This window comes from Atheta coriaria, unplaced genomic scaffold (assembly GCF_025399875.1).
Source record: "Atheta coriaria isolate IRGN ID8LTWV9N9 unplaced genomic scaffold, Caltech_Dcor_3.1 hic_scaffold_5_pilon, whole genome shotgun sequence".
In the NCBI taxonomy this organism is placed as follows: domain Eukaryota; kingdom Metazoa; phylum Arthropoda; class Insecta; order Coleoptera; family Staphylinidae; genus Dalotia; species Dalotia coriaria.
Genome location: NW_027045447.1, coordinates 11,019,400 through 11,037,586, shown reverse-complemented (window position 1 = coordinate 11,037,586; position 18,187 = coordinate 11,019,400). Strand labels below are relative to the sequence as shown.

The following is an 18,187-nucleotide window of genomic DNA, read 5'->3' as shown; positions in this document are numbered from 1 at the left end:
TTCGATAATGGTTTATTTTATATGCGAGTTTCGCATAAATTAGCAAGAGATCAAAAATCTTGCGGAAATTTTCAAACTCCAAAGTTTATTTTTAGCTTCCCGCTACGCATCAAGTAATTATCTTTACTTTAAGCTTTGCATTAATTAAATTTCTCCTGGAAATAATTACTTTTCAAAGTTAAAAACGTCCACAAACAAATTATTAGTTATTTTTATTTTATTTTTGTGTTTTTTTTTGTTTATTGCGGATAAAATTTAATTGCCTTTGACTTACTCGCAGATATTGATTTTCCTCGACGTCTTCATTGCTCCGAAGATTGGTAAAATTCCAATTTTTGCCCGGGTGTTGTTGTCGCGCGAACAGCAGGCGAAAAAGGCAGGTGAGCAGAAGGAATCCTGGCATACCAATACCAATTAGAATCACTAAATTACAATCGAACGTCATTTCGGCGTCGCCGGCGCCGGAAAAACAGCCGGAGGTGCTTCGGCTCAGGAAACCTTTTTGATTATCAACGATTGCAAATTATCTAATCGGAATAATCGTTGAATGATAAATCGTTACAACATTAACCAAACACAAAAAATAAATCATCTATAAAATACATTATGCAATAATATTTAGACGTGTTGAAATAATAAAAAGAAGAATTGATTAGGAAAGTTTATATTTTAGTGTTGGAATTGTGTTAAAATAATATTTTTAATTAAAAATAGGGAATATGTTAAGTAAAGCCATCTAGGAACACATTTTGAAAGCATAAATGTGTTTGGTTTTCCAGAAGCGGAAAATTGAAGAGCGCTAAAATATTTTCACGCACTTGAATTATTAACGATTTCTGAATTCTAAGAAAAATCCAATATTTGACCTCATCAGTAATGAACCTAATCAAAAATCATATAAACAAGTTATTAAACTATTCAAAACATTTACTAAATCCAAAAAAATTCAATCCAAACAAATTTTGCATTATAATTCAATTAAAATTCAATAAAATTTAGTAGAATTTATTGCTGTTGTTTCAGCGCTTTCTGTAAACAAATTCAAGTACTCATAAAAAACATCCAAGTGTGATGTATTGCTTGAGGTGATTTGTCTCTCTGAGTTCAGAAGAAAATTAAAAATAACGCAGCGGAATCTGCTCGCTGGCATGCCAACCGTGCCTGAGCTTAGTTTCTCTGTAATGTGAAGGCGCCGGGCAACATCGCGCATGCCTGGGAAAGCGAGCCACAGGAGCCGCAGGAGCGGCGGACAGGCGGAAAACTCGGCACGCTTGTGCTCTTATTCCGCAATGTGACTGCAAAGTGTCGGCGGTGCGTGAACGCGACACAGCTCCTCCAATATCGCCTGCCATCCACCGCGCCGCAATGGCCTAGATACGTTTACGCGCGTTTCGCTGCCGCACGCGCGTCGATTCCTCTCCAAAGTCAAACACGCTCGCTCACACACCATCGGCCATGATGTAAGCCATGACGCGGAAGATATCTACTCAAAGCGCACATTAGCCAAACACTCACGCCTGGAGTCAAAAAGGTACGTGATGGATTTCACATTATAAATTCAAAAATCACAAAACATCCAAAATTTCAATTCAATATTTTAATTTTTAGTATGAAATATTTTTCATTGTGTAGTTGCTTTGTTTTTAATTGCTATGTGAACGGAGGTACTTAATTACAAGTCCTGTCAGTGTGTGTAGTCACACTGTATTGTATCGAATATTGAAATTTAGTTTCGATCGACCTTGCACTCCACATCCGACCAACCGCAAATTTGTGCGAAGGGCACGCAGAACGCAGCCTCCAGTACGACCGGAACACACAGAGATGTAATTAAAGGATATTTCTGATTATAAAAAAATCAATTATTCCAGGCTGCGATATGTCAGTCATTCAATAGTCTTTGTTCATTGTTTATTATTAATTTAATTAATCCAATGCAAAATAATGATATTCAGAAAGTTTTTATTTATTTAAAAGCTTTTTTATATTAATTATAAAAATATGGGATGGACAGAATATTTAATACACTCGTGGGACCCATCCAAACCCTTTACAAAGAAAACATTACAAATAATTTTCGTATTTTTTCCATTTTGAAAATTAAAACTAATAAAATGCAACATGGCTGAATTAATAGCAATGCTAGGAAAGCAACTGATTGATTACTACCGATGTTATCAAACAGCAGCACGCGTTCATATTTTTGCGCGTGTGAAAAATTACCAGGAAAACCGGACGCAACACAATAAATCCTATTTCCATGTTACATATTCATTAATAACGAATGATTTATGACTTTTAGTGCTCTTACTTTGCTCATAGACCAAAGGCTACTGAAAATATCTAAAAAAAATGTTATTTTTTAGATTTTAGTGATGTTGTTGTGTGTTTTAGATGTACGGCCTACTGACATTGGCGATAATCGCGATTGCGATGTCGCTTATCTTCTACGCCTGTCACAAGTTCCACGTTTTCGTTGCGCTCACGGCCTGGATCAAATCAACGACCGAAGAGAAAGTCGGCCTAACAAAACTCGTAGGACACTTCAACGCCAACGGATATCTGGTGAGTGAATGCTTAAACATTTCCCAGCTTATCTTCCAACGCAAAACCGAATATAAATTTATAATAAAACATGATTTAATAAAATGTTCGTACAAGTTACGAATGACTTGGTACATCAACATCTGCAAATCAATAATACACTTCTTTGTATCTTGCCAACTTTCGCCATTGATATGCCGATATGCTGACATTAACATTTGCGATCAATGGTGTTGAATTTCCAGAGAGGTCCGCTCGTATTTCCAAAACGGAGTTTGCTTTATTTGCTTATTCGCATTCGCATAAAATCACGCATCATCAAACCTTTCCACATCAATAACATCCGTGCATTTTGTAGGTACATTCAGATTCGGATATTTACATTGGCACCAACGGTAGTTTCAAGCGGTTTGAATCATTTGATAGAGATATAAAAATCGCCACAACAAGTTTCGGCAGCGACGAGTGGTTCGAGAATGAAGAACCGCAAATTCCGCCGCAACCACTGCGTCCGGCGCCGGTCCCAACGATATCCTCCGCGGATATTATCAGAGAGTCATCTCTAGAAGATAAGCAAAGTCCACCGCCAATATTAACAACCACTATAATAAGGTAATCATTAAATTATATTATATAAATAAAAATAAAAATATTTTAAATTAAAGTAACAATGAATGCATCGCGACTGAAACATCAATAAAACCTCTTCCTCGGCCGGTGTCTTCAATGAATGTAAACGCAATGCAACAGTCGAACGCGCAGTTCATCCAACCGCCCCCGGCTATGCAAGGACGCGTTGCTGCTACGCACACTCTTCCTCTTCTTGATAGCGAAGCGCCGCCACAAGAACTCAGCGTCAATTTGACTGCCGATTTGACAATGAACGAATGCATCAATGGCAGCAATCTAATTGCCACCAGAGGTGGAAATCCATTCGGAATTAGAGGTACGAATGGTACCCGAAGTAGAAGTGGCAGTGTCAGCGAGGACACGTGTAGGAATGTGGCAACAAGCGCAAGTGGAAATGGCGGCGTTGGGGCGGCAACAGGAGATTACGTTGAGGTGATATCGGGCGTGCTCAAACGTGCCGTCTCCTGTGAGAGTGTCTGCTCGGATACGTCTGTTGCGCTCGGCGATCTCGAGGAGAACAACATCACAGGATATCTTTGCATTGGGCTTGAATATGACAGGTAAATATTCTTTTTTCCCAAGCGCGGTTTCTTGCTAATTTGACTGTGGTATATTAGGTTTTAAAAAAATTTATTAAAAAAGTTTATGAAGCCACATTTCATGGTTATACAAAGTTAATTAATTTTTAAATTATTTGCCAGCGAACAGGGTGAAATGATAGCAAACGTTCTGGAAGCAAAAGACTTAATAAACCCAAACTTTGCGATAAATGGCGCAACCAACACCGATGAGCAGATGGACACATATGTGAAAATTTTTCTATTGCCTGATAAGAATATCAACGTACAGACAAAGATCTATCGGAATTCAAATAGTCCCAGTTATCAGGAGCGCGTGATTTTTACACTACATCCTCGAGATCAGATGCAAACAGCGTTGTTGTTTCACATTTACGCAACGGATATGAACTCACACACGCTCATTGGTGAGGGTGAACTGAGTTTGGCTGATGTCAGTCTTCGACAGCCTGTTACCACGTGGGTTACCTTAACGGATACTAGCCAGGTAAAATGCATTCGCTTTGTAAATGAAAATTCTGCAGTACTTTTTTATTTTTATTTTTTTACTTTATTTAGGCTGGTACAGAGTTCGGAGAGTTGATGTTCTCGTTGAGTTATCTGCCCACGGCAGAACGACTCACCGTCGTTGTCGTCAAAGGTAGGAAGCTGAAGTTTCAGAGCGATAAGGAGCAAGGAGAACCCTTCGTTAAGGTACACGTATATATTTTTCACTTGATGTTTCTCTACCGTAGCACTATGTGTTAATTTATTTTTCAGGCATATCTGCTGCAGTACGGCAAAAAAATTCATAAAAAGAAGACTTCATCCAAGAAACCGGAAAAGAGTCCTATTTTTAACGAATCAATGATGTTTAATATTCCTGCGCATATGCTACAGGTATGTTTAAAGGCGTAGTCATTATAGTTTGTAAATTCTATACAACAAAATTCCAAGAATGTTTCAGCGCAATTTTGCCAAGAATTCTCTTAATTTCAACCCTTTGTAATACCCTCACATTTTCCGGAACAATGTTCTTTGTTTGCCTTTTAATTGTTCATAAATAAGCACTTGTAGAAAGGCTTTTTGTTTAAAACAGGGTAGCGGTAGAAGTGACTAATATTCAGGGCACCTTACGAAGCTAGCGGTAGAGGTGACTCGTGTTCGGGGCACCGTACGAGGGTAGCGGTAGAAGTAACTCGTGTTCAGGGCACCGTACGAGGGTAGCGGTAGAAGTGACTCGTGTTCGAGGCACCGTACGAGGGTAGCGGTAGAAGTGACCCCTTTTAGAACACCCTACGTGGGCAGCGGTAGACTCGTGTTCAGGGCACCGTACTCGTACGTGGATGAATGTATAGCTGACATTTGCTCATTTTTTCTTTTTAATTTGTTTTTTATTTCTTGGATTTCCAATTTAACTAGCTTATCTTATCGAGAATTGTCCGAAGATTCTGAATCTGCGATTCGTTCCTTTCTATCTCTTTTAGTTTACGAGATATTCGCAATTCAAAAATGGTCAAAAACAAAAAATTGCAATATTTAGCACTTTTGGTCGCATTTTTGGACCTTTTACCCTACTAAATTAAATTACTTTTAAGTCTTACCTGATAGAGAATTTTCTAATCTATTGTAATCTATAATCTTCTGGTTGCTATCTCTTTTAGTTTAGAAAATATTCGGTACCAAAAATACTCAAAAAACATGATGCAGCAGGGGGCTCATTTTTGTTATGAACTATCTAATTTTTGTTTTGTAGACAATCCAGATACGTCTGACGGTAGCTGAGATGCACCCGGAGGCGACAAAAGCACACTCCATCGGTCATGTCATCGTCGGGGCGCAGGCGTCGGGACGTTCGCTAGCGCATTGGAATCAAATGCTGCAGGCGTTGCGGCGCCCGGTCGCAATGTGGCATCCACTGCGAAAATAAAATCTTCCACGGCCACGCAACCCCCCACATAACTTAGTATATAAGCAAGAACGTACAGTGCATACATTCCCTTCACGACCCCCTCAACTCTCTCACTATTTCTACCCTTGTTACAACACACTCTACACGCATGTACTCGTAGTTTAAACGTTTTCTATCCGAACAATTTACAAACACATACAAGACACAGGGTGATAACAATATACCAACAAAATGTGTTATTTTATTAGATACGTAGAGATAAATACTAAGTTGTTGTTTTGAAAAAATGGTGAATCGCCCTGTATCAAATGTTGCCAAAATAACACTTTAGACACTTACCAAACATGTTTCGTGACAAAAGTGTGTTTGCTTCCATGATTGTGATAAATGGCCTTTGATCCTAACAAAAGAATATATTATTGACGACGATGCAAAGAAATAAGGAACATAATTGTACATTTTGGCAAGTTTATGATTATGTGGAAAGTTTAAAATGTTGAAACCGATTCTTGACTAAAAAAGCACACAAAGTATGTTTCTATTCGTTGTTGAATGTTAAATGTTGACTCTTTACAAAATGCAGAAAATGAAACAGGTTTCACACTTATACTATACTAAAAAAAATTTAATCCAACTGATTTATACAATATTTGCAACAAATGAAAAACATACAACCAATTGTATAAGATGTTATCAATAATTGATATTCAAAATCAAAAATCAAGCGACTGATGAATAATAATTGCTTGTATGTTTTTGATTTGGGGAATTATATTGTACAATGCCTAGAGACGATATTTTGACAAATTTATGGACAATAATACGTGAGTACGTCTAATGTAACATCCCTGATTACATCTTCACACTCTTGTTATGATCGTGAAAACCTTCAAAATGGCATTGTTTGTTTTCATTGTTGTTAAAATATAAAATAAGCAGATTGTTTCAAAAGGTAGCAAAAATCGTAGGCAAAAGAATCTGTGATTTGTCATATTTGTATTTGTTATGTTGCAATTTGATGGAATGATGGGTCCATTTAAACATATTTGTAAATAAGTATGTAAATAAGTGCGGCCAGTACAAAGTAGGAGTAGAAGCAGATGTCAGTACTCATAAAAACCTTAAAATATCAAAATTATTATAATTCTAGTAATTAGAGCAAAATTGATAAACAAATTAGGTTTTATTGCAAGTTTGAGACAATCTGCTAGAAGTATTTGTTATGTATATTCAGATGAGAAATAAATTAATTTTTATGTACCCAAGACATTTCGGTCTTTCATAGGAAATTAAATTGTTCTGGTATCCCGATGTAACGCATTCAAAGTAAAAAGATATAATGGGAGCGATGTGCATAATCAATCCGAATAAAATGACATGTTATCTAATCCCAATAAGCATTACAATGTAAAATAAACTATCAAACAATCATATGTATAAATACTTGTCTAATTTTTAATTTTCCTTTATGGAAGGCAACACAGACAACAAAAATTATCAAAAACAAAGTTTTGTTCATGAAAAAGAGGCTAATTTATTTTTATTTGGTACACACCTTAGGTATGAAATAAAACAGCACCTTGACAAAAATGAAAGAAGATATTTCACTAGTTAATTTTACAGATACTTGAACAAAACAATGTGACATACTTAGAATTTGAAATATTGGCTTAAATACAAAATTTTTATAACCTTCCTGCTTATATCAGTTATCTTACAAAATAATCACACACAGGAGATAAAATTTAGTGGCCATACTTTTGAAATTCCCACTCTCTGTTATCCAATGGACAAACCTGCCTAGTTTTCAGCCAACGAGAAATGCAGTGAAAGTGAAAGGCATGCTGTAAAAAGAAATAAGATTAAAATTCAACCAAAATCAAATTATGAAGTAGATGAGAACTTACATTACATACACCCCATGCTACAGTGCACTCTTCACTTGTAGCTGATGCCTGATTTGCTTGACACTCAATGCAGAGATCCATTATGTGATTTCTACAGATGGCACAGTTATCCACCACGATATCTGAATTGGAAATGAAACACATCAAATTATAATTTAGAAAACTAACCCAAATTAATTGAAGTAATTTGAGTAATGTTTAAATCTTTAGGGCTTACCCCATGCCCACAATGCAACTGCATTCCACTGAAAATTAAAAAATATATATTTATATATCTGATATCTATATATCTAAATTCATTTAGGTTAAGATGGATGAATTTACCTTTTTAACTTCAAAGCGTTTCTTCTCGCCTTTGGAACTGCTGGAGGGCAACTCGACTTCTTCTTCGTCTACGTCCATTGCGGTCGCAGCAGCCATCAGGTTTAAACTTACGGTGTAGTGAAGTGTCTTTCGTTCGAAAGGGAGGATGAAATTATGTTTTTTGATGCCGTTAACAAATTTGACAAATGAAAGCCAATGGTTAGTGTGATATCCTGTAGAGGGATTGGTGTCGCCTTTTTCAAAATCCAGGTTGGCAGCACTGTACTTGACGGCACGCCAGTGTGAATTCGTCTTTCGCGTCGTAACCGTCGCTGTGTGTACTTAGTTTTCCTTTAAACTAAAGTGTTGTGCCGTGATTGACCCGTTCTATATATTCACCGTCTCCAAGTAGATGATATTGTCAAGATTTCGCGAAACGAACATTGTGCACACACATATATTCGCCGATTTTGAAGATGCAGTATTGGAAATTGTATGTATTTTTACTCTTTTCTTTCGAACGCGTCACAGTAACTTCAAAATTTGATTGTTAGTTTTTATGCCGAATACGTAAACCATTGTTAAATTATATATACTGGATTAAATTTGAACGTTGTCGAATTACATCGTGTTTTTGAGTTAAATATGTTTCGCCTCGAAGGCGTCGTCAGTTTTATGCAATTAGAAATCTTTGCTTCAATCAATGCTTCAATAAAACTCAAATCATAAATCATAATTTCATGATTTAAATTTTTATTCAACAGCATGAACTAAAAATCATAAAATAGAATTGTATTTGTTTTGAAGACAAATCTATTATCAGCGTTTGTGTATAAACAACTTTCTTATCGCATTCGCCGTGCGAGATGCTACACGTAAGATTCTCGTCGAGCTGTCGCATGCAGCACATTTTAGTTTTATATTTATCACAGGTACTGTGTCTATTGCAATTCGTTCACAAGGTCGCGTGGCATCGACGCGCTGGCTTTGCGCATCTATTGCTTTTACCTGCGGGGTTCTTGCAGCAGTCTTACTGTAAACTGTCGCCATCCTTGCTTGCGCAGTTTCGGCATGCTCTATTGATGGATTGCAGCTAATTTCGTGTCGGTCTCTGATGTATCCAGACGTGTATTGCGCAACGCGTTTTGTTTTATCAGACTTATATTTTCCATAAATTCCACAAATGTTTTTTTTTCGTTTGCTTTTGATGTTTATATTTCAAATCAAATATTTCGGTTATTGTGGGACGTGGTCGGTCGCTAGATTAATTGGAAACCTATTCGTGCTTGAGTAAGTTACTTTTATCTGACCATTACGCGATACTCAGCACAGAAAGTTTGTTTTCTCCCATGTGTAAATATAATATTGTCATATTGTCTGAAATGTTCTTATATTAACTTATGTTTTCAGCACTTGCCGTACCCTTGCAATCCGATGAGCCCTGCATTGGTAAGTTTATAATTAGGTTATATTATTCGGCTATATGTTTTATCACATTTCACCGGCGTGTTGCAATAGCCCGCAAATTAGGGGGGCCGTATATATTTCACTTAATGGTAATATGGAAAACGGATCATATTTCGGAAAACCTTTGTGAAATGTTCAAAATTTTTTATCGGATTCTGATAGCGCAAGAGGGGATTTGTTCATTTTTTTGTTGATTTAGTTGAGTCTCATTCGGTGTACCGTACGAGGGCAGCGGTAGTAGCGACTCGTGTTCAGAGCACCATAGGGGGTAACGGTAAAAGTGAAGCGAGCACCTTACGCGGATGAATGCATAGCTGACTATCATTTTTTTTGAATTAAAACTTTATCTGTTTGATTTCCAATTCAATTACCGTATTTTTTACAGAATAGTTCGTAGACTAAGACGCTGCGATTCGTTCCTAATTATCTATTTTAGTTTACGAAATATTCGCGATTGAATAAAACGAGCAAAAATTGCAAAAGGTCACTTATTAGTACTTTTAGTCGCGTTTTTTGACTTTTTACTGTTGGAAATATAATTATTTTATATTTTTATCTGATAGAGAATTTTTCAATCTATCATAATCAGCAATTTCATGGTTGCTATCGCTTTTAGTTCCAGAGATTTTAATTATCAAAAATCGTCGAAGTATCAAGCAACTCCCCTTTTGGCAATTTTCTTAAGAATTCAAAATTTCATCTCCTAGAGATTTCGTTTTAACTATCCCATCTAATAGAAATGGTCCGTAGATTAAGACGCTGCGATCAGATCTTAATTATCCCTTTTAGTTTACGTGATATTCGCGTTTGAATAAAATGTTCGTTTTAACACTTTTTACCGCGATTTTCGACCTTTAATGTAGGAAATATAATTATTTTATATTTTTACCTGATACAATTTTTCAATCTATTATAATCAGTACTTCATGGTTGCTAATATATGCTTAGTTCCAGAGATATTACTACCAAAAATCGTCGAAAAAGTATCAAGCACTTTGGCAATTTTTCTAAGAAGAATTAAAAATTTCATCTCAGATTTCTGTTTTAACTATCCTATCTTATAAGTAGAGAATATTCAGTAGATTAAGACGCTGCGATCAGATCTTAAATATCTCTTTAGTTTACGAGATATTCGCGTTTGGAATAAAATGGGCAAAAAATTGAGAAATGTCACTTTTTATAGCAAATCATTCATGATTTTCGACCCTTTACTATAGGAAATATAATTATTTTATATTTTAATCTGATAGACAATTTTCCAATCTTTCATAATCAGCAATTCGTTAGTTGCTACCGCCTTTAGTTTAAGAGATATGAATTATCAAAAATCGTCGAAAAAAAGTATCAAGCAATTTTTTCTTAAGAATTAAAATTTCATCTCTCAGATTTCCGTTTTAACTATCCTATCTGATAGGAAATGGTCCGTACATTAAGACGCTGCGATCAGATCTTATTTATCTCTTTTAGTTTACGAGATATTCGCGTTTTAATGAAATGGGCAAAAATTGAGAAATGTCACTTTTTAGCACTTTCACTCGCGATTTTCGACCCTTTACTGTAGGAAATATAATTATTTTATATTTTTACCTGATCGACAATTTTTCAATCTATTATAATCAGCAATTTCATGGTTGCTATCGCTTTTAGTTCCAGAGATATTAATTATCAAAATCACGAAAAGTACGCTAACTCCCCTGGTACTTTTTTTAAGAATGAAAATTTCAATCTCACAGATTTCTGTTTAACTATCCTGCCCATTGCAGAATAGTTCGTAGATTAAGACGTTGCGATCAGATCTTAAATATCTTCTTTTCAGTTTACGCAGATATTCGCGTTTGAATAAAATGACCAAAAATTCGAGAAATGTCACTTTTTAACACTTTAATCACGTGGACCTTTTACCGTTCGAAATATAATTATTTTTATATTTTATCTGATTAGAATTTTCCAATCTTTTCATAATCAAACTCGTTGGTTGCTCTGGCTTTTAGTTTAAGAGATATGACTTTCGCAAATCGTCGAAAAGTATCAAGCACCCCCTAAGGTAATTTTTTTTTCTTAAGAATGAAAAATTTCATCTCTCCAATTTCGTTTTAACTATTCTATCTGATAGAAGTGCTGGTCTCGTGATTAAGATGTTTGTCTATCTCTTACTGCTCCTTTTAGTTTACGAGATATTCGCGTTTGAATAAAATGACCAAAAATTGAGAAATGTCACTTTTAAACACTTTTAATCGCCATTTTCGACCTTTTACTGTAGGAAATATAATGCTTTTATATTTTTATCTGATTGAGAATTTTCCAATCTTTCATAATCAGTAACCTGCGTGCTCGTTGCTTTTTAGTTTTAAGAGATATGAATTTTTCAAAAAATCGTCGAAAGTATCAAGCACCCTTGGCATACAAAACAATGTTTTAACTATTCTATCTGATAGAAAATGGTCCGTAGATTAAGATGCTGCGATCAGATCTTAATTATCTCTTTTAGTTTACGAGATATTCGCGTTTGAATAAAATGACCAAAAATTGAGAAATGTCACTTTTAAACACTTTTAATCGCCATTTTCGACCTTTTACTGTAGGAAATATAAATGCTTTATATTTTTATCTGATTGAGAATTTTCCAATCTTAATCAGTACCGTTGGTTGTTTCTGCTTTTTAGTTTTTCTAAGAGATATGAATTTCAAAAATCGTCGAAAGTATCAAGCACCCCCTTTGGCAATTTTTTTTCTAAGAATGTAAAATGGTCTTCCAATTTCGTTTTTAAACTATTCTTTCTGATAGAAATGGTCCGTAGATTAAGATGCTGCGATCAGATCTTACTATCTCTTTTAGTTTACGAGATATTCGTTTACGACCAAAAATTGAGAAATGTCACTTTAAATACTTACCGCCATTTTCGACCTTTACTGTAGGATATGTGTAATGCATTAAATTTTTATCTGATTGGAGAATTTTCCAATCTTCGGCAATCAGCAATTCGTTGGTTGTCTCTGCTAAGTGTTAGTTTTCTAAGAGATAAGGAATTTTTCAAAAATCGTCGAAAAAGTGTATCGCTACCCGCAATTTTTTTCCTAAGAATGAAAAATTTTTATTCTCCAATTTCGTTTTAACTATTCTATTCGATACAAAAATAGTCCGTAGATTAAGTTGCTGCGATCAGATCTTTAATTTTTTAGTTTACGAGATATTTTCCGCGTTTGAATAAAATGACCAAAAATTCGAGAAAATGTCACTTTTAACACTTTTAATCGCCATTTCGACCTTTTACCGCAGGAAATAAGTAATTATTTTATATTTTATTCGATTGAGAAATTTCCACCTTTCATAATCAAAAGGCTCGTTGTTGCTATCGCGTTTAGCTTCTAAGAGATATGAATTTTCAAAAATCAAGAAAAGTATCAAGTAATCTCCTGGTGTAATTTTTTCTTAAGAATAAAAATTCTCATCTCTCAGATTTCCGCCTTTAACCATATCCCATTCGATAAAGTACAGTCTGTAGATGGCATGCGATCAGATCTTAAATATCTTTTTAGTTTACGATATGCTTTTGAATAAAATGCATTCAAAAATTGGAGAAATGTCACTTTTAAACACTTTAATCGCCATTTTCGGACTTTGTGAAATATAATGCTTTTAAGTATTTCATTCGATTGAGAATTTTCTCTGCTTTCATAATCAGTAACTCGTTGGTTGTTTCTTTGTTTTTTGCTTAAGAGATGTTTTTTTTAATTTTTTCAAAAAATCGTCGAAAAGTAATAAGCACCCCCTTTTGGCAATTTTTTTTTCTTAAGAATGGGTACCTTTTGCCTCTCCACTTCCGGTTTTTGTAACCATTCTATCTGATAGAAAATATCCCGTAGATTAAGAGCGCCGCTATCGTATCTTAATTTATTCTTTAAGCCGCGAAATATTCGGCGTTTAACAAAATCACCAAAAATTTGGTGGTAAAATGTTACTTTTAAATACTTTCTTTAAATGCTATTTTCTTTATGACCTTTTACTGCTCTAAATATAATTATTTTATACTTACCTCGAATGAGAGCATTTTCCACCTTTTCATAACAGCAACTTCAATTTGGTTTTTAGTTTAAGAGATATGAATTTTCAAAAATGCTCTAAGTACCAAGCACCCCCTTCTCGCAATTTTTTTTTTTTCTTTTTTAAGACGTGAAAAAATTTTATTCTCCACTTCAAGTTTTAAACCATTCTACGATAGAAAATGGTCTCGTAGATTAAGATGCTTAGATCAGATCTTAATTATCTCTTTTAGCTTACGAGATATTCGCGTTTAAAATGCAATCAAAAATTGCAGCCGTCACCACTTTTGCACCGCCATTTCGACCTTTTACTGTAGGAAATATAAATGCTTTTATATTTTTTGTCTGATTGGTACCTTTTCCAGTTCGCTACCCAGCAATGTTGTTGCTGGCTTTCAGTTTGCAGATATAATTTCGTACCACGAAAAAAGTACCGGGCACCCCTTGGCAAATTTTTCTTTAAGCAATGAAAATTTTTAACTTCCAATTTCGTTTTTAATCCATTCTATTCAGATAGAAAATGGTCCGTGTATTAAGATGTATGATCAGATCTTTAATTATTCTTTTTTGCTTACGAGATATTCGCGTTTAAATAAAATGCACCCAAAATTGAGAAATGTCACTTTTAACACTTTTTAATCGCCATTTTCGACCTTTACTGTTCGAAATGTACTGTTTTATATTTTTATCTGATTGAGAATTTTCAATTTTTATAATCAGTAAACTCGTTATGCTCGTTTTGTTTAAAGAGATAAGAATTTTTCAAAAAATCGTCGAAAAAAAGTACTTCAAGTAAATTCCCCAGTAATTTTTTTCTTAAGAATGAAAAATTTTATTCTCCAATTTCTAAGTTTTAACTATTCTTTTCTGATAGAAAATAGTCCGTAGATTAAGATGCTGCGACTGATCTTAAATAGTCTCTTTTTAGTTTCTTACGCAGATATTCGCGTTTTGAATAAAAATGCAACACCAAAATTGATAAATGTCACTTTTTAAAGTACCTTTTAATCGCCATTTCGACCCTTTTTACCAGAAACCGATATGTAATGCATTTATACCATCTGATCATACCTTCCAAATCTTCATGTAATCAAGTAATTCGTTGGTTGTATATCGCTTTCTAGAGATAGCGAATTTTCAAAAATCGTCAGAAAAAGTATCAGCACCCCCTTGGCAATTTTTTCTTAAGAATAAAATTTCATCCCTCAGATTTCCGTTTTAACTCGCCTATCAGATAGAGAGAAAAGTCCGTAGATTAAGGCGCTGCGATCTTATTACTTTTGCTTACGAGTTATTGCGTTTGAATGAAATGGACAAAATTGGGAATGTCACTTTTTGGCACTTAGGTGAGATTTTCGACCCTTTACCGTAGAAATATAATTATTTTATATTTTTATCTGATATGACAATTTTCCAATCTTCATAATCAGCACGTTAGTTGCTACCGCCTCCTAAGTTTAAGAGGATAAGTAACTAATCGCTGTCGAAGTGATAGTATAAATGTAAAAATTGCAAATGACTGTAAGTATTAAATTCATTTTATCATTTTCCTAAGTAACTTTTGTAATTATTCGCATAAATTGACACTCAAAATTGCATTTCTTGATGTTGCGACCTGAATTTATGATGGTTTTAGACTTCTGCACCTGAGTCTTAATAATGCAGAGGACCATTCTTGCATGAGATTGTGCGTACAAATTTCATATCATTTTTAAATAAACTTTGTGATAATCTTCATTGTAAATTGACCCCCGTGGTAGAGTTCTAAAGTAAACTAATTTTTTGATGGAAGTTTTATTGATTTGCACCTGAGTCTCGACATTGCAGGCTAACTTACTTCCTTTGCATCAGATTGTAAGTATTAACTTTTATCATTTTCTCAAATATATTTTGTGATAATTCCAGCTTCACAAATTGACCTCCCGTACTGTGACATTTTTAAGTGTTCGAAGACTCACTTTTTTGCTGGTTTTTAGGATTTGCAACTGAGTCTGACATTTTAGAAGCGACCATTCTTGCATCAGATTGTAAAAGTATTAAATTTCTTATCATTTTCCAAATAACTTTTGTGATTATTCCCAAATTGACCTCCAAAAAATGGAATTTTTTATGTTCGAATAGGACTAAATTTTTTGATGGTTTTAGGATTTGCACCTGATTCGACATTGTGGAACACCATTCTTGCATCGTGGATTGTAAGTATTAAATTTTTCATTTCCTAAATAACTTCTTTTGGGAATACCTCAACAAATTGGACCCGATTTGAAAATGTATTTTATGCGTTTGAAGGACTACTTTGATAGGAGTTTCCAGGACTTTGCACCTGAGTCTTACATTGTAGGTAACCTACTTTATAATCAGATTGTAAAGTATTAAGTTTCTTTGCTTCGTTTTCCAAATAACTTTTGTGACACCTCTACAAAATTGACCCCAAAATTCAAATCACCTCTTTTATATTGAAATTACTACTTTTGATGGCTTGTGATTTTGCACTTGAGTTTACCAGGTGTATTTTGACCATTCTGCATCATATTGTAGTGCCAAACTTTATCATTTTCCTAAATACCTTATGAGTATCTCACAAATTGGTTCTCTAAATTACTTTTATGTTCGAAGGACTAATTTTTTGATGGTTTTAGATTTTAAAAAACTTATCTGATGACATCGTAAAGTTTTAACCATTCTTGTACCATCAGAATGTAAGTATTAAATTTCTTTACTGTATTTCCTAAATAACTTTGAGATTATCTCACAAATTATTCCCCAAAATTGCATTTTTATGTTCAAATTACTAATTTTGATGGTTTTAGGATTTTGCACCTGAAATTCGACATCGTAGAAGGACCATTCTTGCATCAGAATAAAGTATTAAATTTCTTTAATATTTTCCTAAACAACAACTTTTTGTGATTATCTTCACAAATTGACCCCCAAAATACAGCCTCTTTATATATTGAAATTACTAATTTTTGATGGTTTTAGGGATTTTTGCACTTGAGTTTGACAGGGTAGACCATTCTGGCATCATATTGTATATTAAATTCTTTATCATTTTCCTAAATGGCCCTTTTGTATATCTCACAAATTGAACACTTTCAAAATTACTTTTTATGTTTCAGTTGACTAATTTTTTGATGGTTTTAGGATTTGCACCTGAGTCTGACATCGTGAAAGTGGACCATTCTTGCATCAGAATGTATATTAAATTTCTTTATCATTGTCCTAAATAACTTTTGCAGATACCCTCAAATTGACCCCCAAAATTGCATTTTTATGTTCGAAGGACTACTTTGATGGTTTTAGGATTTCAAAACCTGAGTCTGACATCGTAGAAGGACCATTCTTGCATCATATTGTTAATATTTAATTTCTTATTATTATCTTAAATAACTTTTGTATATCATTGCACAAAATGTACTTCCAAAATTCTATACACTGTGTGTTTTCTTTTAATAAATAGGTCATATTTTTAAGTATTTCTGATTTTTAATTTGTTCTTTGTTATTTCAACCCGATCACGTATTAAACGATCCCTTAAAACCATTTATTTTTAAAAAGTGCATGCGTAAGTCATTCGTTTATTGGAAACTGAAACTGAAAGTTTTCACAGCTTCGACCCCGTTACCAGGTAAGTTATTATTGTTACCGCGAAGTGAACAGTTTTCTCAACTTTCTGCTCTCCTAATATTCAATCATTATTTTGTCGACTCTGGATGGGCAAAATGACACAAAATTTGGACCGAAACAATGAAAACTCAGGTTTTGGTATTCGGATCTGCAGAGAAAAGTGTAAGGAGGCTGGATATAGTTTTAGCGGTAACTAGTAAATGGCGGGTAAACAAATGTTTAAAATTTCTTCTGAGCTCAGCAAAAGTGCAGCTTCTGTATACTGGAATTTTAAATTCTGTTTTCGGAATTGTAAGCTAAACTTCTATATCGACTTCTTTATGTAATTATTCTGGGACGTTTAGCCCTATTTGCAATTTTAATTAAAAAACTGTTTTTTACATGCCAGTAGGGCTTTAATCTATAAGTGTGTTACCGGCCTGATTATCTTCAGAATTTAATCTACTTTCGTAAATCCGAAAACATAATTTAAAAGTTCCAATTAAGAACCTGCATTTGCTGAAAAAAGTATTTCGTCATAAAAGGCAAAAACATTTTTCTTTTTTATGTCGAATGTAAATATTAGAATACTCAAATTCAGTTAATATAAACCGTTAGGTTAGGTTGGTCGATGTGTACCGTTCGTCAATGGTTTTGAAATTTAACTTTTATTTTTTCAATAGCAGTAGTAGTTGTTTTTGTACCGTAAAAACCTTTCTTTAAAAATTTTTGTTACTTTTGGTTTTGTTTACGATGCTATCTGTCCAGAATTTCCCAAGCGATCAAAGAATATGTAATATTTTTTATTCTAGCCCTTTAGTTGTCGAGATAATTACCATTTGCACTTTCATAAATTAGGCTATCTCTGACAACCAAAAGGGCTGTAGAATAAAAAGAACTACATATTCTTGATCCTTGAAGAATTCTAGACAAGATGGTATATATTTCCTCAAAATGAAGAAATGGGCACAAAAAAATTTTAAAGAAAAGTTTTCGTTATAAAAAAAGGCAAAAGATTTCTTTATGTTGAAATTAAAAGTTGGAATTTTGAAATTTGCTTGAGGCTGCTGATATATAATTTACCCTACATCGATTATTTTAGAAAAGTTTTTGCCTGCATTAACCGTTTAGGCCCCTATTTGCAAAATTGGTAACATGTGCAGTCCCGTCGGAGTAGGAAAGGCAATACAAAAAATGAACGAAGTAAGTACAAATGCAGA

The 18,187-nt window shown here is 34.1% G+C and overlaps 2 protein-coding genes across 3 annotated transcripts; one reads left to right on the top strand and one right to left on the bottom strand.

Moving 5' to 3' along the window:
* The first annotated feature begins 1,243 nt into the window (after window positions 1-1,243).
* Window positions 1,244-7,072, top strand: Syt12 (Synaptotagmin 12). Of its 2 annotated transcripts, none has more exons than XM_065302982.1 (8): window positions 1,244-1,531; window positions 2,395-2,565; window positions 2,903-3,156; window positions 3,210-3,734; window positions 3,876-4,239; window positions 4,311-4,445; window positions 4,512-4,631; window positions 5,488-7,072. In XM_065302982.1, the coding sequence occupies exons 2-8, from the start codon at window positions 2,395-2,397 to the stop codon at window positions 5,659-5,661; spliced, it is 1,743 nt and encodes a 580-aa protein (XP_065159054.1). In that variant the 5' UTR covers window positions 1,244-1,531; the 3' UTR covers window positions 5,662-7,072. The 2 variants fall into 2 exon arrangements, with proteins under 2 accessions (XP_065159054.1, XP_065159055.1); XM_065302983.1 differs by lacking the exon at window positions 1,244-1,531 and adding an exon at window positions 1,688-1,826.
* A 151-nt stretch (window positions 7,073-7,223) lies between these two features.
* On the bottom strand, window positions 7,224-8,084 carry Roc1a (Regulator of cullins 1a). The gene is made up of 4 exons (XM_065302984.1): window positions 7,875-8,084; window positions 7,768-7,795; window positions 7,551-7,672; window positions 7,224-7,487 (listed from the first exon to the last, which is right to left on the bottom strand). The coding sequence occupies exons 1-4, from the start codon at window positions 7,968-7,970 to the stop codon at window positions 7,389-7,391; spliced, it is 345 nt and encodes a 114-aa protein (XP_065159056.1). The 5' UTR covers window positions 7,971-8,084; the 3' UTR covers window positions 7,224-7,388.
* Between the last annotated feature and the right edge of the window lie 10,103 nt (window positions 8,085-18,187).

Coding starts and splice junctions, on each gene's coding strand:
- Syt12 (XM_065302982.1), top strand. CDS start 2,395: ATGTACGGCCTACTGACATTGGCGATAATCGCGATTGCGATGTCGCTT. Junction 2,566..2,902: donor TCAACGCCAACGGATATCTG/GTGAGTGAATGC, acceptor TGCATTTTGTAG/GTACATTCAGATTCGGATAT. Junction 4,240..4,310: donor CCTTAACGGATACTAGCCAG/GTAAAATGCATT, acceptor TACTTTATTTAG/GCTGGTACAGAGTTCGGAGA.
- Roc1a (XM_065302984.1), bottom strand. CDS start 7,970: ATGGCTGCTGCGACCGCAATGGACGTAGACGAAGAAGAAGTCGAGTTG. Junction 7,796..7,874: donor AACGCTTTGAAGTTAAAAAG/GTAAATTCATCC, acceptor TTTAATTTTCAG/TGGAATGCAGTTGCATTGTG. Junction 7,488..7,550: donor TAGCATGGGGTGTATGTAAT/GTAAGTTCTCAT, acceptor TTCTTTTTACAG/CATGCCTTTCACTTTCACTG.